Source organism: Poecile atricapillus, chromosome 22, assembly GCF_030490865.1.
Source record: "Poecile atricapillus isolate bPoeAtr1 chromosome 22, bPoeAtr1.hap1, whole genome shotgun sequence".
Lineage (NCBI taxonomy): Eukaryota > Metazoa > Chordata > Aves > Passeriformes > Paridae > Poecile > Poecile atricapillus.
This window is the reverse complement of record NC_081270.1, coordinates 2815680-2838177: the sequence shown is the minus strand read 5'-3', so window position 1 is coordinate 2838177 and position 22498 is coordinate 2815680. Positions and strand designations below refer to the sequence as shown.

General features: G+C 41.9%; 1 protein-coding gene across 1 annotated transcript in view; it reads left to right on the top strand.

Annotated features, from left to right (window-relative positions):
* CFAP74 (cilia and flagella associated protein 74) overlaps window positions 1-22498 on the top strand; it is a 36885-nt gene that overhangs the window by 10674 nt on the left and 3713 nt on the right. The window contains exons 13-34 of the mRNA XM_058855448.1: window positions 270-440; window positions 903-1021; window positions 3825-3891; window positions 4303-4392; window positions 4512-4644; window positions 6522-6634; window positions 7105-7227; window positions 8236-8357; window positions 10884-11012; window positions 13939-14026; window positions 14385-14558; window positions 15754-15887; window positions 16495-16771; window positions 17244-17351; window positions 17980-18146; window positions 19320-19454; window positions 19832-19941; window positions 20299-20354; window positions 20567-20686; window positions 20891-21043; window positions 21344-21473; window positions 22013-22167. Coding sequence (XP_058711431.1) covers window positions 270-440; window positions 903-1021; window positions 3825-3891; window positions 4303-4392; window positions 4512-4644; window positions 6522-6634; window positions 7105-7227; window positions 8236-8357; window positions 10884-11012; window positions 13939-14026; window positions 14385-14558; window positions 15754-15887; window positions 16495-16771; window positions 17244-17351; window positions 17980-18146; window positions 19320-19454; window positions 19832-19941; window positions 20299-20354; window positions 20567-20686; window positions 20891-21043; window positions 21344-21473; window positions 22013-22167 — 2874 coding nt within the window. The remainder of the gene's footprint in view (window positions 1-269; window positions 441-902; window positions 1022-3824; window positions 3892-4302; window positions 4393-4511; window positions 4645-6521; window positions 6635-7104; window positions 7228-8235; window positions 8358-10883; window positions 11013-13938; window positions 14027-14384; window positions 14559-15753; window positions 15888-16494; window positions 16772-17243; window positions 17352-17979; window positions 18147-19319; window positions 19455-19831; window positions 19942-20298; window positions 20355-20566; window positions 20687-20890; window positions 21044-21343; window positions 21474-22012; window positions 22168-22498) is intronic.

The window sequence follows — 22498 nt, the reverse complement described above, 5'->3', positions numbered from 1 at the left end:
ACCTTTAAAGTGCAAAAAAGTTAATTCTGCCATGAAAAGCATGATGATATAGTGTTGGGTGATGATAAACTGCAGAATAGACAGCTAAGAATCCATTAAATTCTTCATATTGAGGGTGGGATGCTGAGTTTGACTGGAGAGAGCCAGACAAAAGCTGGCCAGGTGCTGGAAGATTCCTTTTGCAATTTTTCTACTGGAGCTGCAGATTCTGTGATCCCACACAGAATGTTTTTTCCACACAGGTGTTTTTTCTGCATGTTCCTTTTTAGGTGCCCAATGCAGAAGATCCAAGACAGTTGGCTGTAAGGGCAATGAGGAAACAAATAGCTGAGAAAAAAATGGAGAAACTGCAAACTGGAATTCTTCATAAGCAAACTGTGCCTGGCCAGGATCATAAGAGCTGTGCTTTCCACAGCAAACCCAGCTGCATTCATTTCAAGGTCAGTGGCCATTCTGCATGGAATTGTAGAGAGGTATCTGCTGGAGGTATATCCCTATAGATGAAGATTCTGTTGCAGCCTTTAATAGGTCTGTAATGAAATTCTAAACAGCTCTTACCTTTTTCTCTAACAATCTCTTAGTTAAATGATAGATTAAATAAACTAGTTATTTTTACTGTCTAAATTATATTTCCTTTTCTTAGTGGAGTTTAAATACTGTGAGAAAGATGAGCAAATTATGAGCTCCTGTTGGACTGTGTTGTGTGTTTTTTGAATGGCAGCATGACTAGTACTTGTATATTGTTTGTAAATACATTATTACTGTAAAATAATGTCCTTAAAGAAGTGGTATGTCCCATGCAGGTAAATTTCATTTAGTCAACAATACTGTTAATAACTCACTTAGACCATGAGCATGATATCATGTCTCTGACATTCACCTGGTATGTTTGGCATTCCAAGGATTTTGATGTTGGTCAAATCTACAAAAAGAAGATAGTTTTGACAAATGCATCCTACAGTGTTAATTACTGCAGGCTGGTGGGAATCAGTGAATGCCTCAAGGACTTCATCAGTGTTCAGTAAGTAAATTAACTGCAGTCTTATTTTACCTTTGTACCACAAGAGCTGGAACTCAATTCTGTATCAACTGAAATTTCTGCTTGCCATGGGTTAACCCTGCAGGCAGAGAAACTCCACAGGGCAGCTCCTCAATCCCTCCTGAGTGGGATGGGCGAGAAAACTGGGGGGAAGAAACATCAAACTTATGGCTTGAGATAAACACAGCTTAACTGGACAGAAAAGGAAGAGAAAAAAACTGATGAAATAAAGGAAATCAATCTCAGAGCAAAGAGCAGTTAAATTGCAGTCCTGTGGTCTTTCCCATCAATCTATTCCTGTAATCCTGCTGCCAGGTTATGTAATGAAGCACTGTATCTTCATTATGGGAGATATAGTTTCAGTTGGGAGATTACAATTAATCTCATTTTAACTATATTGATAATTTTATCTCACTGTTTATAAGTAAACAAAAGGAGGTATCCACAAAATGTTTCTTTTTAAGAATCCAGACACCACCTCTCTCTGGAGCTGGACTGAACCTTTAAGTAAATAAAAGGCAAGTTGTGAAAAGTAGTATTTCTTTAAAAAATTAAGTCAGGAAAAGAATTTCTTTACCTGGAATTCTGTGAAACAAACAAAAAAAATTATTATAGTCTAGCCTAAAAGTGAAAAAAATGCTAAAGCTCCTGTGTGTAAGTGAAGCTTATGAACAAATAGGAGACATGAAGGTGAATTAATTTGGCTTTTGGAGAAAGCTCAGGTTTCAACCCTTATGCTGACCTGGAGAAGCCACCTGTGGGACAGTTTAATGACACCCCAGTGAATAAACAAGTTATTTCACCACTGTGATTTCATACTCCAGAGCTCCTTTCCCAGCTCACTGTCCACTGTCTTTGTGGGGATAAACTGCACATGGAATTTCTGGATCATCTGATAAAGACAGGATGGTCCAAGGTGAAGCCATTCCTTGACCACTTTGTCCCCACAGGAGTCCCCAGGAATGTGAACATAGAGTTCTTGACTGAACAACATCTCTGGAGAGCTGTAAAGTCTGAATCCAGCTGCTGTGGGTGGATTGGGAAAGGTGTGGAGCACTTCATTCCCAGCGTAATGGAGGTGGATAATTGAGCAGGACATAGCAGAACCCTTCAGCTCCTAAACCTGCTCTGGTGCTTGACTCCATGTGTAGCTCCTGATTGGATCAAAATCACATGTGTGGATTTAATTTTGACCCACTTACACATGTTTAATTTCTGTGACAAAGCCTGAAGCTACTAATCTGACAAAATGAGGGTTTTCTGCTGTCAAAGATTGATTTTTTTCTTCTCATTTAATATGTTGGACACTTGCATATGGTAAATCAGCACCTCTGGTCTGTGACCATAAATTAAACAATGCTTTTTGAAAGCCATAAGTCTTTCCTTGTTATAATTGCCTTTCAAAGTACCCTCCAAATACAAATGAAACATCAAGAATTGTGAGTGATTTTTCAGTGTCTGATAAATTAATTAACCTTTTGAAAATAAAATTTCTTCCCTATACATTTGCCAGATGGATAGCTAGCAAAAATAATCCAAGATTTTTTTCTCCATTGTCATGTTAAGTAATAATTTGACCAGCAGAGCACAGACCTGTGTACACTGATCCTACACTGTATAAAGTTTATCTCAGGTAGAACCAGACATAAATTATTACAAAATAGTTTTGCCAAGTATTTTGAAAATACCCAGCACATCTACACTGTCATGGTGCACTGTCCTTGGAATCAGTGCACAGGTATTTAGAGACATAATACTTGAGAGCTGTTATCAGTGGCAAGCACTGTATTTGCTGCTAAAAAGCTTTATTCTAGTGGTTAAAATAAGCATTATTACATTCCATGCAATGGAACCTTTCCTTAGCAGAGTGGTTCTGTGTGGGTTTGTGTGTTTGGCAGTTTGTGTTCTAAATCAGAACTATTTTGTCAAAGTAACAGTTGAAATAACTATTCCTTAAAGTCATTCTCAGGAGAAACTGCCAGGGACCTGTTCAGAAGGTTAGGATGCAGGTGCTTATTCCTTGCCCACATTTTAAGCTCATGAATTCAGAAATGTTTCCCTTTCTGAAAATGTTTCATTTTGGTTTGGTTTGAGTTTAATTTTGTTTTGATAAAATTGTGAAGGGCAAATGTGTTCTGTGTCTCACTTGGCTTTGGGGATCCCATGGCTGACAACACTTCCTTATCTCCTCTGCCTCTTCTGCCAGGCAGAGCAGGGCTCCAGGAGTGCCTCAATAATTTCATTTACAGTGCAGCTGTGAGATGCCTTTTCTTCTCATGGGCATTTTCCCTGCCTCACACAGACCATGAAATGAGTGGCAGATTCTATTCAAGATAATTTTGATACAACTGGAAACAAGTAGCACATTCTGTAATCATCTGCAGGTCCCTACTTGGGTTTTTCGTCTTCATTTTGTGTTTGGACAGGGGAGATGTTACAGAGCAACATGAAAGTGGATAATGGGAGAAGTCGCTTCCTAATTGTCTGACAAGGCAGTTCCACCTTGCTGATTTTGAGCCTCAGCTTCACCTCTTTGGCTACAGTCCCTGTCTTGCCTTTTAAAAACAATTCAAATCTTTCTGAATAAAACCTTAATAAAGAATCAGCCTTTGTTGTTTCCCAGTTGCAGCAGGGTTCTGTAGCCTTTCATTAATCTGTCATTCATTCTGACTTTTCTGATAATTAGTCCAAGTGAGGGAAAAAAAATAATCTGCCATTGTTACCAGAGCAGGAGCTGGGTGTTCCATCCACAGCTTTAATTTGGAATTTTATGTTATCTCCATAGTTTTGACCCACCTGGCAAAATGTCTTCTGGGATGTCCTGTGAATTCCTAGTAACATTTAAGCCAATGGTAAGTGTACAGTGAAGAGAATCCTAGTATAGGCCACTAATCTGATTAAAACCATCATTAATTGAATTTCTTAACTGTTAACAAGGAAAAAACCTACGTTTTTAGAAGAGCTACTGTTGTATATGGGACAGCTGTGTGCATGTTCAAGCTCTGATAAATTGTCATAATGCAAATTCTGAGGGCACGTTTGGGAGAATGCCTCCAAATGAGAGCAAGTTTCCAAATATTTATAATCTTGCCCAACTAAAGTTAACCAGGCTGCCACAAAGACTGTTTTAAAGTGGAAACATAGAATCAGTAAAGATACATTTTAATATGGTACTCAAAGAATGAGTGAAAACATTTTTTATCAGACTACATAGGCTAAATCTTCTGAAATTACTTAGGTTTTTTTTCTGTTTTGGTTTCTAGATAAATGAAGGACTGGAAGGAGCAGTCATGTTTATGGCCCAGACAGGTTCTTTTTCTGTTCCACTGAAATGTACAGTCAAGACCTGCATTGTAAGGGACCTCTTTTAAGCATGTGGATAATATAATTATTATTATAAAAAGCGGATACTCATTTAATTGACATTAGTGCTATGTAGGCCAGTAGTAATTAATGGTTTATCTTCTCACAGCTGGCTCTGGATAAAGAGCTCATTGACTTTGGCAGCCTTGTGGTGGGAGAGACAATTTCACGGACCATCAGCCTGACAAACAACGGGGCTTTGGGAACCAGATTCAAAGTTCAGACGTCAGCAGGTGCTACAAGTACCCTCAGAGCAACAGTAAAAGCTGCTCCTGCAAGAGTGGTGGGTTCAAAAGCACTTCCCTAAAGGAGTAGAAATGTTCTGCTTTGGGAAGTGTGGTGGAGTTGTGCAGAATCACAAAGCAGCTCAGGGCAGAAAGGACTTGGGAAGATCTGGTCCAACCTTTGGTACATTTGGGTCAGTGCAAATATAATCTGTTGGAACCAAATATTGGAAGATAAAAGCAATTATTTTGTGAGAAGTGGGGAAACCAACAATGCTGATTTTTAAGTACTTTAGTAATTTATGTCATAATTCCTATTTTCTCCACATTCATGACAATTAGAAGAAAATACTTCAGTTAAAAGATGAGATTCTGACAGAGTCATTAAAAATCTTAACTTGTGGAGGGCAGAAACATGTGAACTGGTGCAAAACTCACAATCAAGTGAGGGATGTGATAAAGAGAAGGCTGGTTTCACCAGACTTAATTTTGACATAGAGCTGACTGGGTTTCCACTAGAAGAATGTTGGTTCTGTTCATTGTAGAGTAACTGGCACTACACTGCATTGCTCCTGTTATATTATTTACCTGTTTGGGGCAGCCAGCAAAAAACTCAATCTGCTCATTGATAAAGGTCTTGTAGAATGTGCAGTTCTTGGAAAGTGCAACACATTTCTGCATTTATAACATGGAACTGTTGCAGGAAAACACAAGTCTGATTTGCATAAAACTTCTGCTGGATAGAACTGGAGATGGTACAAGGCAGAGGAAATAATCCGTCGGGAGAAAATCCATCTCTGTGTTTCCTAATAGGTCACTCAACATCCCAGTGCCCATGACCCTGAAGAGGAGGGCATGAGTCCTGCGGCAGCTGGAGATCCAAACAAGAAGCAGATTTGTGCTGAGCCCAGGGAGGGGGTGACCCTCTGTGCAGCTCAGGAGCCCAAGAGCAGCAGTTCCATGGGTGAGGTGATGCTTTGGAACATGGCCCTGCACTTTCTCAGGCCAAGCTTTATACAGCTGTAGTCTCCTGTAAAGAAATGAGCAATTCGGTTTGCAAAGTTACTCAGTAAGTTCATCACTCCAGGAGTAATGTTATATTTCTTTGCATGATGCCTCACAGAAAATTGCTAAAAAGAATGTCTTGACACCATTACATCAAAAGTAGCAGAGAACCTCACTGCTCATTAGTGATCAACAATTCAGTTTCAGAAGAAAACAGAACCCAACCAGCTTCAGAAATTGCAAAATTGTTAGCATCATCCTTGTCTCAGCAACTGAATCCCCACTTCTCAGAATAGCAGTCCACATGACAGGTTTATTTTTATAGTCTGTAATTCTGAGAACTAGGAAGCAGAAAGATGAACCTCCTCAGACACTTCCCATCTCATTCCTAATGTTTACTATGTGCTTAATAAAATCCAGTCTTGTAGAAGAAAGACTTTCTTAATTTGTTTCTTAACTATATTCTTTAACATTTCTTCACAATATTTATCATTCCAATTTCAGGAAGCTGACAGTTCCATGGAAAGTGGGTTCCATGTGGGTGGTTTTTGCGGGTCCTTCTGGCTGCTTTCCTGTATCCCTATATTCCTATATCCCTGAAATTGCTCTTGAAGGTCATCCCCTCTTCCAGCTGAGTCTGTATTTTTGAACCATTCATGTTGTTACTTAGCAGTGGAAAGCTCAGGTGCCTCAGGTAGAATTCCAAACTTGACTAAAGCTGGGTGGCCAAACAAATATTTCCTTCCATGCATTCCAATTTTCCCATCACTGCTATACATGCCTGGATTTGCAATATTGACTCAAAGTAATGTGCTTGTGCTTTGTTGGATATTTTTTTCAATGGACACATTCAGCATTTTGTTTTGTTTTGTGTTTATTTCTTTCCCCAGAACAACTTGGTCAAGGAGAATTAAATACCAGATCAGATCTGGACACAGATAATGCAGATAATTTATTGGAGTTTTTTCCTGAAGAAATACCAATTGAAATTATGCTTGGAAAGGTAATGAATGCTCTGAGATCCAGACAAGATTTCCTTGGTCTAAGCCTACATCAGATAAATTGCTGTGGTGAGAAATGGTCAAGTACACATGGTCATTCCAAGTCCACTAGACATCACTCTATCACAGTTAATTCTTAAAATGAAATCACAGCACACTATTCCCCTTTCTCTTGATCTATACAGACATACAATGCTGAAAGATTCTGTGTACATTCACATTTTCCACAATTTAACTCTTTTTTCTGCTATATGGTTCTGTGGTTAAACAAAGTCTGGTGACAACACACAAGGAGGGGCAGGAAGAATATCTGGGAAATGTCAAATTTGAGCCGTATTATTGTTCTGATTCAGATTTTTCCTGTGCATAGTGAGTTCAATTCAATTACCAGGTGTAGTAGACTGTGCATATATCATTATGTACAGCCTCTTTATTTCAATGCAATTTCTAGAGTTTCTTTGTTGTTGCTCAGGTGACTGAGGGTGAGATTGGACCCTTCAGCTTAGTGAAAATCCCAGTCCTGTTTGTCCCAGCTGTCCCTGGGGATGTGAGGGCAGAGTTTGTGATCGTGTTTGACAACCCAAACTGCAAACCAGTGAGTGACCTGCTTCAAAACTTGTGTAAAATAGTTTAAAGTCTTCTCATTTGTGCTTTTCTCAAGAGTGATGTATTAGGTAGTTTGATGGGAGGTAGTTTAGTAAGTCATAGCTCTTATTTCTGATGCAGCATGTTTGTTAAACCTGCTCATTCTCTTAATTTCTATGCAAATAATACCAATATTCCCATTTTATTAGACATCATATTAAAAAATACCTCATGTCCTGGAAGCCTATGTGGAAGTACTCTCCCTTATTCCCAGTCCACATAGTTTATTTCCTTTCTGATCTATCAGAATTGGAATTATTTAGCAGGCAGTAGTGAAGCTGATGTGTGAAAGCTGGAAGAGATGACAACTTTAGTTACCACTTCAGCATATTGTGATTCTAAATTTTATTGGAAGCCAAATTCTGCTTGGAACAGTTCACAGAAGCTTGCCAAAAAATAAAGACGAACTTCCCAGAAGCTCGGCAGCCAGTCTTGGCAGTCCCTCAGGCTGCAGAAGGAGCTGCAGATACCTGCTGAGGCTCCTGTGGGCACCTTCTCCACCGTCTCCCCAGGAGAGGAGGGCTTTGCAGGGCTGAGCTCCGTGGGCCCTGGTGCCAGACCCAGGTTACTGCAGGGAGCACAGCCCTGTGCTGCCTTCCCTGCATTTCTGTGCTGGCTGAATGAGCTGCAGCTCCAGGGGAGCCTGGATTTCAGCCCATTCACTTCAGCTAAAGGCATTTTAAATACTTCTTTTCAATATCATGGGCAGATGTTCTTCCTTCAAGTTCCTTGTCAAAGAATCCAATCCAAAGTATAATTATGTTTTTCTGCTGGAGCACTGTAACATCTTGGGTTTACTTTGCAAATGATTTTCCTAGGTCTGCTTCATTAAAGAACCTATTGCACTACAAAAAATAAAATATTTTACTCTGCTGAATTTATAGCAGAAATTCTTGCTGTAAATCAGTAAGAATCTGAGACTGACAAAACTAATCCCCTGTCATTGCTGCCCTGCCAGCTGAGCTTCAGTGCCATTGGAGTTTCTGTAGATGTGCCCATCTGGGTGCCCCAGCCCAACGTGGACCTCAGAATCTGCCTGTATGAGCGGCTGTACCAGGACAGCGTTGAGGTGTGTAGCAGGTGAGCTGCCCTGGGGCTGCCTCTGGCCTTGGCACTGCAGGGGCACATCCTGAAAGCCTCTGAGCTCTGGAAATTGGTCTTGGGCATCCTGCTATCCCAAAATCCTAACCCCTGCTTGAGCTATGAGGTATCCACAACCCTCCCCACTCCAGACAGATTCCCTGGGTTGTTCTTGTTCTTTGGGGGAGCTATGAAGCTCTTAGGGAATAGCAATCCCACAGTTTCCTCATGTGGAATTTGCACACTAAACATTTAGGGAGATAAATGTGTCTAAATTTAAGTGCACATTAGGTCAATTCAACCAGGAAATTTTGTTGTTTCTCAGCTTTTTTGCATTCAATTAAAGTCCTGGGGGGACCTAGGATCTGGAAGCCAGTTTCATGAGAGTCTTTCCAGACCTGGGATTAGATGCTGGATAAATCATGTCAGTCCTTCTGCATTCACTCTAAAATGGGAAAAGTGCAGTTCTCCTGACCCATGAAGGCATTAAGGTCTCCACTGAAAGGACAGGTCCCTCTGATTACACAGAGAGTGACCAGACAGTGATTGACAGGGGAAAAATATCCGGGTGTTTAAAAGTCAAGTCAGTCACATCTTAAGACTGGTTCTGTTTGCACTGTGATATAAAGGGAATATTCCAGCTCCTTGGCTTCTGGAGATTTCCTGCTATTAAAAGTAGTTATGAGAACATTTAATTGTCTTCAGGTGCTGGGTGTTTTCCTTCCACCTAATGCAGTCACTATGGAGTTCTTATTTTAACAATTTGCATTTCTTAGAGTCTATTTCAATAGGATTGGGGTGGGTTAGTGGGAGGGTGGGGGAAAGATTGGTTATGTGGAAGGCATAAACCTCTTACCAGAATTACAGACTGCAGAGATTCTTCACAGTTGGAAAGAAATGAGTAAAACTGTTATCTCAAAAATTCAGCTTACAGATATGACAAGCACAAGTTGTTATGCAAGTGATTTTACTTGGTCTAGATAACCCAGGGATAAAACTTATAAGTATAGAAGCAGAATAACTCTCCTAACAAAACTTAAGAGTTCAAGGGGATCCCAAAGATAGAAGCTGTCAAATTGCTTAGGGCAAAACTTCTTAACTGAGGGAAAAATCCTGTTGATCCTTTGCCAAGTTTCACTAAATTAAGAGCACTTAATATGTAGTAGCCTGTCTTTAGTGCTTTGGCAAGTCAAAGCTTTGATTTATCACTCAGTTTCCATAATTAGGAAAAATTGCCTGTTATACACTCAGGTGGGCTTCAGGTGGGCTGAAATTCAGTGTATTTCATGTGCAGAAATACCATGTGTTAACTTTTTATCCTGCAAAAGTCAATAGATTTCATCATTCTGTTGTGGCCTGAGCAGTTTCTCCCTCCAGGAGCTCCTGACACGTCCCTTGGTGTATCAGGAGGAGGATTCCTCCTGGAGACTGCCTGTATCCACTGGCTGTGACTTGTAGGCTATAGCACAAGGGGAACATAAAGTTTCCAAGTGAGTCAGATACCTCTGGAACTGGAATGTCCCAGCAAGCCCTGGTGAATTGTAAAATATTGCTAATACTGGTTTTGTTCTGGGTTTTAGTTGTTTGGTTTTTTTCTGGTCATGAAGACCCTGGTAATCAGGCAGCATAAATAAGCAGCATAAAGGGTCTGAAAGTGTCTTATCAGAATTGTGTTCAATAGAAAGCATTTTGAAAAGTAATTTATTTGGCAGGTTATAATCTGCACTGATTTAACGAAATAGTATATAATTCTCTTAGATTGTCAACAGTCAGAAATCATTGCAGGCTCCCAGCCCCACTTGCTGTAGCTGTTGATTTAGAGGAGACCATCTGGCCTGACAGCTTTGAAACCAATCCAGGGAAAGGAGAATGACAAGCTGAAATATTTGTAAATTGCTTGGCAATTTTGCACTTAGGCATAAAATTCCAAAGCAGGGGATGATCCATGGCTATTGCTGTGCTATGATAGGGCCAGAATTCAGTAGACAGGCAGAGGATTCCTGGCTTCCAATGTGCCATTCCCAGGGCACATTGATTCCAAGATTTAGCAGAAGAGCTGGCAGGACCAACTCAGCCATGCTGTGACTTGCAGCCCTGCAGAATCTCTGCTGGTGGAGGACAGGTTACATCTGTTTAAAGAAATCACCAGGCTTCAGTCATCCTATTGATCCAGATAGAGACAGCATATGTTAGGAGCAAATAATCATCTGATATTTCACAATAGCTTGGCTTTGACTGCCCCTGACCTGACTTAGCACTGTGCTGAGTTCTGACAGTTCACTTTGAATCAGCTGGTGCACTGTTTGCTACAGCTGGGTTTGTTACAGAACTTCCAAGTCTTGTTTTCTGTACTTAAAAGAGAACACAACTGTGTGAACTTGCTGTAGCAGATTTCCCTGCCTGTCATTTTCAAAGGAAGCTTGGGTTTGTTCTGATTACAATGCAGGGGTGGGGACAGGAGGGCTCAGACTCCAGAGTCACTGAAGTGGCCTCAAAGCCACCCAAGCATGTCTGATGTGTTTGCAGAACAACAACCAAGCTGCGTTTGAAGTTTGAGGTGTGCGGAGAATTGAGCAAACACATGGAACTGCTTCCAAAAACAGGCTACATCCAGGCTCAGTCATCCTTCAGTGCACAGCTCAAGTTCCTGCCCAGGTAACCAACATTAATCCAACTCTAATCTTTCAGGATTTCACACAGTGTCAGTGGAAAAGCTGAGCAGGGTTGCTGTTTCCTCCTGCTGTCCAGGCTGGACCTCACAGTGCTGCTGCAGTGCAGGTCTGGTCTCCCCCCTGTCCCCCTGGAAGCTGCCAGATGCTCCAGGAGGAAATGAACTTGGCTGCCAGGGCTGTGAGGCAATGCCCTCCCTGTGGTGACAGCAGCACAGTGACAATCTGAGTTCTTGCATTCCTGGGAGGCCGCTCCCGTTCTGTGGGAAGCTATTATTGTCCAGGAGGGATGTTATTGAGGCAGGTGGCAGCTTCATGGATCACTGATTGAATAATTTCTGGACAAGAACTCCTGTGTTTGCTAATTTAGGTGAGAGTGGTTGGGCTTCCTGTCCATGTCTCTCCTCCCCAGGTACATTTTTCTTGAAATGATGAAGTGTGGGGATTTGTGAGCCAAGGTTTTGATAATGAATTTCATATTGTGTTTTATGTTGCATCTCCTGATCCCAGCAAGATTTGCTTCTCCATTTTATGAAACATCTCCAAATACAAACATAGCTCAGTGATAGGAAACAATCCCAGTTTCTAAAATTTAAATACCAGAGCTCCCATCATCCACTGTTCATTTTATTTACCTCATCATTGCCATCCTATAGAATTTAGCAGGACATTGTTTTCAAAAAATAATGACATATGGAATTCATTTTGGTGTACAGCCAAATACTTCAGTGTCTTTGGCTTTGACTTCTGCTGCAAACCTGCTGCTTCTTTGATATGGATTTTTAGTCCCATGGATTTGTGTTTGGATTCTCACAGATGTGCTCAGCACGTCTGGATTCTACCCTGATTTCAAAATTTTCACCAGGTTGATATTCAAAGAACTAAATGTATTTACAGTTCTTGCAGCATCTCAAATCCCGTCAGATTATATGATGACATATTCTGTCCCTGAACTTCAGCTGCTGCGAAGCACCGCTACCCTCTCCAAGGGGATGAAAGCAGAGCTTGGATTTAGAGCCTTAATCTTCCTTTAAAAAACAGGGAAGCTTCAGCAAGGAGATTTGATGAAATTAAGGCATTTCTGACACATAAAATAAGTATCTGGCTGTTTGAGGGTATGGATCAGTTTTAAAGACCTGATGCAGGGGGCAGTACTGGGAGCTGAGGGGAAGCACTGAGCCAGTGACACATTTCTGTGAAGGCCTTTCAGTGAGCTGGCATTAGGAGCTCTATTAATAGAGCAGCTGTGTTACAAGTGACACCAAAGGGAAAGGAACCCCCCACTCAGCAGTGCTGAGGGAGCAGGGAGCTGCCTGAAGGCTTGGGAAGTTCTCCCAAGTGTTCTGTGCACACAGACGTGCTTGGGCAGGTGTTCCAAAACCCAGCTTCTGAGAGTTTAAAGCCAACATTTCCAGTTTAGTTGAAGGTACATTCTCTACTCTCCTGCCTTTTACCATTCCCAAACACCATGTTCTGTAGTTCCCTGCATTTGGAGCTAGTCCTGCTCATACTGGCAGTCTAAATCTGATTTGTCTTTTTGTGCTTCTCTTTAACTGTGCCATTTTCAGAGAACTTTCTGAAGGACTCCAGGACCTTTTCCCCAAGGTAATTTAGAGTCCATCCCCATGTCCATAGAGTTACAAGTGTTTTCTTCCCCCTCTGGATTATTATGAAATAGATTAATTTTTTTGGCTATTCAGATGTCCTGTGACAAAGTGAAAACTGATGCCCTGCTCCTCCCTTCCACTTAACCTCAGTTCTATGTGTAAAGAAATTCCCAACACTTTTCAACATCACTCTTACAGCAAAATAACAGTAAGATTTTGGATCACCACGGTGGCTGAGTGACTTTAACAATACATTAAAGAGTCGCATGCAATTCCATGAGTAGTAGTAGAACATGAGCACTGTGGAGATCCAAGAACAGGAAGCAACTCACTCTGGTGCTCTGAGATATAAATAGAGCAGCAGAACTAAAAATACTCCAGGTTTGTATTGTCTTGGCTTGAAGCTCTGGAATGGAGCTTGTGACAGCAAGATGCTTCACCTACAGAAAACCTGCATATTCCTTATAAATTCCCAGTCTGGTTGGTAATCAGGCACTGCTGGGCTCCAGGTTTGTTCACTTTATGTCTCTGTTTAGGGATACAAACTGGTTCTGCCTCAGGCTGATCATTAACCCCAGTGGCCAGAGGAAGCCACTGCCTTGGCTGGGCTGGCAACATGCTGGGGCTGCAGCAAAGCTGCACAGGGTTTATATTCTGATTGGAGAGTAAGCTTTTAATTTTTCAGAATTTTAAATGACCGGATGGCATTTAAAAACAAAAGGATAAATGTATGCTGACCTCTGTGACCGCTCTTAAAATCCCATGTCTAAAATCCTGTCTTTAAAAACAGAAAAAAATTCCAATATAACTGTACAAGGTAAATCATTCTGACATTGCTGTCTTGCAGCCCATGCCCTCCTGCTCAGAGCATTGCCTGGGGGTCCCAAGATGAAGGAAATCTGGGACAAATCCAGAATATTCTTGACCTGACTACATCTTCTTTCCCTTGGTCAGGAGGTGGGCCTAGACAGATCACTAATTTTTTATTGGTATTTTCTTGCACCATTCTTTTACCATTTTCTCTAATATTTGAATTTATCTTGAAAGCAGAATTTTAATGAGAATTTCCTTCAGTGAAGAACTGGAGTTGATGCTTAACCAGGTGAATGCTCCAATTTGAGGACAATTAAATGAAGATTAAAAGCTTTGAATAATAAAACTTTCAGACCTTAAGTAACAGGATTCACTTTGTTTTTCTTTCTGTTTGGAAATAATCCATCAAAAGTCCATTGTTCCCCTTGGTGAGAAAATAGAATGTTTTAATGGCACTTACTGTACTTTGGATTTGTACTTTTGTGTTTTCAGGAAGTCTCTTCCTGAAGATGCAGGGAGGTATTTCAATGCAGAAACAGGAATCCTGGAGGTTCCAGTGACAATCCTCATCATGGACAAGGTCAGGGATTTTTGTGATGCTGATTATCAGACTGACAGTTTATGTAAATTATTTTAGTGAATGTTCACTTAAAGGTACCTAATTTTAGATTAGTTCTTTACTAATTGGGGCTCTGTGATACTAGTAAAAGATGCTTAAAGTGCAAATACAGATTTGATGTTATTTCTTGTCTCATGTTTGCAGTACAGGAAGTTAAATCCTTTCTCCTCAGTGCTGATATCATGTTACTGTCAAGGAACAGAGTAACTTTTTCTTGCACTTTTCCTGTTGGAGGACATTTCATTTAAATGAATGAATAATCCTGTCCTTACAACCCACAAATAGAGGTGCTAATCCTGTGCTTTTGCATTTGTTTCAGGCTAAAAAAGTTAATTTTACTGTGCATGCCATTGTTACTACTTCTGATTTGGAAATCAGCCCAGAACAGATCAACTTTGGATACTGCACGATCTACGAAGCTGTGCAAGCAAACATCATCCTAACAAACAAATCCATCTTGCCACAGGAGTTTGGATTTGTGGGACTGCCAGAGGTACGGATTTACCCACAGGCAAAAGAGTACACCTCCTCTGCTGTCAAAGATTACAGTGTCATGGGAACCTCTTCAGTGTGAATGTAAATAAATCATGACTGGTTCTTGAAGCCCCATGGGAATCCTGCTCCCTGTGGACTTCTGTCCTGGAGTGTGTGAATCTCCCTGGGTGACACCCTCTGCATTTGCAAAGCAGTGCAAATCCCTGGGAGGAGATTTTCCTGTTCCTGATCTTTTCCTGTCAGAATTCCTGGGTTTTTACACCAAGAGATCTCCTAAGAGAACACCTGGGGCACTTTTACCATTATATAAAACAGGCTTGGGGCTGTGGCCTCAGGTAAGAAATGTGCCCACTTTGCACCAAATGCCCAAAGGCTTTGCCTTTAAAGTGCTCCTTGGGAACCATCCCAATCCATGCCTGGGCACTTTCTGAGTCACTAGAAGTTGATGTGGAAGCACAAATTTAAGCACAGGACCTGCTGGGTTCATGTGGGCTGGGTCTCCTGAATAATTTTTTGGACAAAGTTGGTTCTTCAAGCTCCATAATAGCAGTGTGAAATGGCTGGGCATGTTGGCATCAGAGCTGGAGGAACCTGGCAGTTAATTAGGCATTGTCCTGTTCTCTGCTGTATTAGGGATTAAAATCAAGGAGTAGCTAAAATAAATTGTTAACTTCAGCTTCATGGAAGCTTTACTTCCCAGCATTGTTTCCTGAGGAGCTTGAAGAGTGATGGGAAGACTTTCTTGACTCATCTTTAACTCAAGCACAAACCACTACACAGCTGTGGATGTGGAACTGCTGCTGTCCCTGTGGTGTCCCTGCCTCAGACATGAATCAGCTCTCAAAGACATGGGGCAGCTGCTGAGATTTTTACCATATTACATTCAGTTTTATGTGAAGAGTAAATGAACATTAGAACGAGATGATTTCCACAGATGGGAAGAAGCTGGGGAAGGGATTCTCCTGAAATCTGAGTTAATGAATGTAATGCCTTTTGAGTTACTTTGAGATGAGAAGTCTGCCCCTCAGACTCTGGACATTGACTCAGACAAATCTTCTCCCTGGAAGGTTTCTCTTTTCCTGATGGTTCCACATTTAATAACAATTTTTTAAAATCTTGCCAGTAATGTCTTACTTTATATTATTAATAAACTCATAATTTAACTAATAATTTCTTATCCTGCCATTTTGCAGTTTGTTGAAGTTCAGCCCAACAATGGATTTGGAATTATTCTTCCCCTGGAAAGCCTGACATTTGACATAATCTTTAAAGCCACCAAGGCAAAAGAGTACAGCTTTGAGCTCTCCTGCAGGACAGACATCAACAGGTGTGTTAATGCATGGACAGCTGGGAAGCTAAAATCTGAATGTCACTGGCCTCCTACTGTTAATCCAGTTCAGAAATTGAATCCCTGCCTGCCTTGGGGAGGTGAGGCTGGGATAAGGTGAGGCTGAGACAGGTGGGAATTCTCCAAATGCAAGAGTTGCTCAGTGTCTGTTGGTTTCATCCTAAGTTTTCACATCTGTCTTTACTGAGATGACTTTTCCCAACCCTCCTCAAGTTTATCCTTGTCCCACACCCAAGCTGCAGCCCCTCAACCTGCAGTGCTCTGCTGCTTTTTCAGCACAATTACTGGAGGAATCCTTTTTTGTAAAAATGCTTTACTCATTAAGCCAATGCTACTACAATAATGATGGCATAAACTTTGATTTGACAGTATGTATTTCCAGAAGTTCACAGAGGAAGAATTCAAGCAGGGACTCTGGCCAATTGTGCCTTAAAAATAGATAGTATTATTGTTCATCTTTAGGCAAAATTCCCATTGCAAGCTTGAAATTCTGCTTAAATAGGGACTACAGGATTAGCTCCCTATTTTCCGGGCTGATTAAGACACTATTTTATGCTGAGACAATTTATCATGTGTTTATTTTTAGACAATTCAAGCTGTCATGCAAAGCAGTTGGAGTCCACCCACCTCTTGAATTGTCTCATTCCTTGGTTCAGTTTGCTGCTACAGTCCTGAACTCTGAGTCTTCAGCCACCCTGGATGTGCTTAATTCCCACGTGGACAGGCACCCTCTCACTCACCCTGTCCCACGGATTGGCAGTGGGAACCCTGTCCCAGTTGGCCCCACTTGCTTTGAATTCCATGTGCCCCAAGACTGTCCTGTGACCATTACACCTTCTGTGGGAACTGTGCTGCCTGGGCAGGTAAATTCACTTTAAATGTAGGGTGTTCTGCCAAATCTTTGATCATCTGTGTGCTTAGAAAGGCTGTCACTTGTAAACAAAGCTCAAAACATCAGCTGTTGTTAAAATAGCTGGAATATTTTGTATTGCTTGAAAGAATGTTTTAAATCACACAGGAGGATTAAGCACCGAATCTGGCTAATGCCTTATGGGAGTGCTCTGTCCCCAGTGTTGTCACTGTGATTGATGTGAAAAATGTTTAAATACCAAAAGTTTTGGCCATGTAAAGCCAAGCCACTGTAACATCCTGGACTTCCAAAAAAGCTGCAAGTGCCCTTATCCTGAGGATGCTGTGATTCCCTCAGACCAGAAGTGCACTGGATGTGTGAATTGTGTGCTGCTCTGTGTGTGCTCCTGTTGAGCTCTGTAGGTGTCACATGGGTCTGAGGGCTGAGCTCTGCCCTCACTCCTTTGTGTGCTCTCACATTCCCAGAAAAGCTCCATCCAAGTATCCTTCAGCCCGGTGCTGTCAGATCAGCAAATCAGGGAGGAGGCAGCGTGGAGGCTCAGCACAGCAGCTGTGCCAGAGGCAGGAGCACAAGTAAGGAATGCTAAGAACAGCACATGCTGTTGGTCTGTCACTTCCAGATATTTGTTTCTCTGGATGGTATTTTTATCATAAAATTATTTGCATATTAATGAAGCCCAAGCTTGTGGTCTATGCAGGACCTGCCTATAAAGAATGATAGTGTGACTGTGCACTCAGTGTGTGGCCTGTTCACTGAACAATAATTTAATTTCATGCTCACAATTTCCAAAGTGTCCTTAGAGGGTTTTATTGCAAATTCCAGCTGAAATACTCTTTACGAAAAAGAAAAAGAAACTTCTACACTTCTTGAAGATTGACAGCATCCATTGACGTTATATGCAACCCTTAGGTCAGTTAATTTTGTGAGCACCTGTGATTGTCTTTGATTATGAGATTCCCATGAGATACAGACTTCTATTCATCTGCTCCAAGAGGAGACCTCTTCTTCTAAGAGAGGGTAAAATATGTCCATTTCAACCTGATTTTAAATTTTACAGTATTGGAAACATGTCTGTAAGAGCTACTGTGTCTGTGGGCTGTCACTATCATCCGATTGTCCCTTGTCCCCTGCTCTGTATCATCTCTTAGCTCTGTGTTCTTGGGCCAGGGCTGTGTCTTTGCTCACTCCTGTCTTGGTCAGATTTCCAGAAGTCTCCCTCAGTCTCTGATGGGCAAAAAGAGGAAAGATTCAAAGAAAGAGCAAAAAAAATCAAGCGTTTCCATTCCCAGAGGAAAGGCTGGAAGCAGGAAATGCCTGGCTGCTGTAAATAGCCCTAAAGAGCCGGAACCTGAAGAGTTAAAGCCCAAGTAAGTAAACAGAAGCATCTTGTACTACACAGACAACATTCTCTTTAGATGTAGTTTAATAAATCTACTAAAACTGTAGGTAGACAAGACAGCAAACTGGAGAGGGAACAGCTTCAGCTGTGTTGCAGAGGCTGTTTCCAAAATTAGTGCTGCTTGTGAGCCACACAGCTGTACCCTCTCATGTGAGGCAAAGAATCCCTTTATGCATCAGAAGGATTGAAGACTTCAAAGAATCTGTCAGGGAGCAGGAGCTGGGGCTGTGCGGGGGATGGGGCTGAGCCAATACACGGTTTATGGAAAGGGCAACTGCAAAGCTCAACTTGGGGACCAACCAAAACTACTCAAAAAAACCTTTTCTGAACAGATCTTTCAGAACCAGATGATGGCCCAAATCCATGCCAGAGAGTAATTTCTGTTTTTAATTTGAGGGCTTACACAGTCCAGCAATTTAGTCATGGTCAGTATCAGCACTGGCAGTGAAATACTGCTGGGAAATGTGCATTTGAAGTAGTTCCTGTGCAGTGTGAGCACCTCAGGGAGAGTCAACATCAATAGAATTGCTGCCTGGAGGCTGGGAGACTCACATGCAATATCTGATATTTGAGGGTCGTTGTACACCAGGTAATTCAACTTCTCAGAGCCCCAGACTTCTGCCCAGTCTTAGTAATTTGCAAGTATTTTGAAGTAAATACATACTGAAGCACCAGGCATTTGGCTGTACTGGATGTTTTGATATTTTTTACTAAAATCCCATGTCCATTGCAACCCATTAATTATAATTTTTAAGTACTTTCAACAGAGATCATAAAAATAAAATTCCTATTTTAGGAGTATTGCATACATATTGCATTAGAGGAGTGTGATCATGTGTGTGTTTACATGTCATTGAAATGATGTAGAAGTACTGGAAGACACTGAAATACCCGATGTATTCAACCAAAGCAAATTGGATTGAGGTTTTTGCAATCTTTAGTGTAACATCTGTTATATGGATTCTTAATTTTTATTCTCTTTTGGCAACAAAAGACAACCACTTCGTAAGGTGGGTCCATTACTGACAGTCATTTAGTTAGGTGTGACTAAGAAACAATAATCACAAATAGCTCAGCAGATATTTATTTGATTTTTTCCTTTCTCACTCACTGAGATAATTCTTATTCCTGGATTTTCTAGTTCTGATGCTTATAGAGCAGCCCAGTCTTCCCTGACAAAGAGTTTCAGAGGGAGTTTTAACAAATACATCATCCCATGCTCTGTTGCAAGTGGCCACGCCACTGGAGAGGAGGGCCCTGGGAACTTAACCTGCAGGTAGGTGCAGTTGGATAACCCAGAGATGTGAGGGGGAAAGGGTGGGCTTGCTAATTTATTCATCTGGGGGAGAAATTTGTTTTCTGATCCTAATTACTTCATAGCTCAGTGGTAAGAAACTCAAGCTCCCAGCCCACCAGTTGGATAAGAATCAAACACATGAATATCAAAGCAGCTGAAGGAATAATTATGTGAAAACTTTGAGGCAGCTGTAGCTCATCTCTGCTCAGGCACAGACAGTCAGTGACCAAGCCCTGTGCTGTCACGCCACTGCAGTGACATCATGGAAGGAGCAGATCCCTGGCAATAATTGTTATCTCTGTATGATCCCAGAGCTCTGCCCTTTAATTCCCCAGATCCCTTTGCTCTCTCTCCAGCCCTCACAACACCTTGTACCTGGAGCTGCACTGCCCTGCTGTACCCCCACCTGTTCTGATCACTTCCGACTCCGGGATCAATGCAGCCAACTTTGGGGACGTTTCTGTAGGTATGGAATTTGAATTGTGGTTTGGAGCGGTTTCCCTCTGACAATGAGTTCTTTCCAGTAGAGTTTTGTATTTTCAAAAGTCAGGATAGAAATTAGGCCTTAGTGGGTATTTAAGTGGAAAACAAGGAGCCTCTGGCCAGCTGAGGCCCATGAGAGAGCAGACCTGATCCCAACCATGGACCTGGAAGCTCCAGAAGTGACTGGCCCAATCTGAAAGCATTTTGGTGAGCTTTGAATAGTGCCTTAGCCATAGGCCTGGGATGAGTGTCTGGCCCAGGCAGGAGCAGGAGTAAGGGGGAGGAATGGGAGGGCAGGAATGAGCATCCTCACTTTGGGAAGTGTTTTCATTCCTTGCAGGCCACAGAATGATGAAAAGAATTACAATAGAAAACATCTCCCCATGGAAGCTGGAAGTATCCTTGATTGGAGCATGTGACCTCAGCCTTCAGCCTCTGCTTAATCAGACTGTCTCTGCAGGAGACACCAGCTCATCTCTCTCTTGAGTTATTGATCTCTCAAAAGCTTATAGTTCAGACCAAAGACATGTAAACAATATATAGAAGCTGTTCTCATGTCTTTTTTCTCAATCTTTATGAACTTTTTTCCTTGAGTTGCACTGTTTTAGCTGGGATTCTCAGTTCTGAATCCCAGTGGCCCTTTCCTGCTGGTCAGAGCTGTTGGAACGCTTGAGCCAGGTGAAAAGAAACCCCTCATCATATGTTTTTGTCCAAGGGAGGATAAATGGGTGAGTAAAAATACAACAGCAGTGGGGGAAAGGAGAGATGTGAGGGGTGTGTAACACACACATGTTACCAACAGGAAGAACTTCTGTTCCCTGTCCCAACATTTGAATCTTGTCTCAGTTCTGGGATGGCTCTTTGGAAGGCGTCAGCTGGAGGGTTGGGGGTTCCCTCAGCAGATGGGCTAACTCAGGCATCCTCTTGGGCAGTTCTTGGAAACTCTGGACATCCAGGTGGGAAAGACCAACCTCACTCTCCGCCTCTCCGGGCATGGGGTGGTGCCAAGCACTGAGTGCTCCGTGGGAGAGGTGCTGGACATGGGATACATCATGGCCAGGGACACGGTGACTGCCACAGTCAAGGTAAGGCCTCTGTGCTGAACTGCAAAGCCGGAGTTCTTAGGAGGAGGAGGAGAACATAAACGGTCTCCTTTTGGATTTTGCCCAATGTGTGTCAATAACCAAAGTCCAGTATTTGATGGGGAGTGGGGGTTGGTGTGACATGTTATGGGCAGCACTGATTGTGCCTCTGGTGGCATGTGGGGACAAAGAGCTGCACTAATGTGGCAAAATGAATTCAGCCACTTTGCAAACTATGGATCTTACAGGCCTGAGAATCAATTTCCTTAATGCAAATGCTGTTATGTGAATGAATGTCCCCAGATAGAGAACACTTCCAACCTGACCCTGCTGTTCTCTGTACAACTGGAGTCGCTCTCACCAACATGGGACAGAGACAGGCAGAAAATTCCATCCTTTCTTACATCCTCTATGCAGAGAACAGAGATTGTTGGTAAACTTTCTTTTATTCTTTCCTCTTTTTCCTCTGCTAAATACTCAGGAGGTGTAAAGCAGCATCACTGTGTCCTCTTCGATCCACTCAGCTGTCAGACCTGGGGCATCACAGCCCTGAAGTTAAAGATCTCATTTTGCTCCCCAGTAGGAGCTGTAGTAATTCTTTCAATATGGGGAGCTGTAAATTTATACAGCCTGAGCAAATACCCACAAGTGAGGAAATATTAGTCCTTAAATTTAAATAAATCCACACAGTAATTGCATATTAAAGATTAGATTTAAAGATGTCCATCTCTGTACAAACACATTAGAATATAGAAAGGGTTAGTGATGCTGTTTCAGTTCCTCTGGAGATGAATGCATTGAACTGATAGATGGATTTATCTGCTGTTCCTAACACCCTGTTTTGCTGCAAAGCCATGTATCAGCCCTTATTTATTTGCTGTTCCAACAAAAATTAAATGGGTTTAAAATTTATGAAGAAGTAAAGCAGAACTATCCTCCTTTCTTATCTGTATCCTCATTTTTATTTACTAGGAACACAGAACTATAATGGCTCCAGTGTGTTCAGTGTCTCTCCAACAGAAGGAAAAATTGAGGCTGGGAAGACCCAGGATTTTGTTGTTACTTTTAGTCCTGATCATGAAAGTCTCTACTACTCTGACTGTCTTAAGGTTCTGCTCTTTGGGAAGGTGAGACAATCAGGATCATGAAAACAGTCTAAATGCTGGATGAACTTATGTAGGGAGGAAAAGGCACGTTTGGAGCCCTCTGACATTTTTCAGGTTTAGATATTCAGTTATTAATTGATAAAAATAGTGACGTGGGGTCCATCCCTGTCCTCTCTCAGGGCATGGTCAGGAGGGGACAGGAGATGAGCACAGCTCTCAGGGGCTCCTGCAGGGAGCATTTAATGTCAGAGCAAAGGGGAGAGGAGAGCTCCACCTGCCCAGTACAGCCCAACAGGAGCAGGAGCACCAGGGAGCGAGCTGCTCTTGCAGCCGCTCAGTGCCACGTTCCATC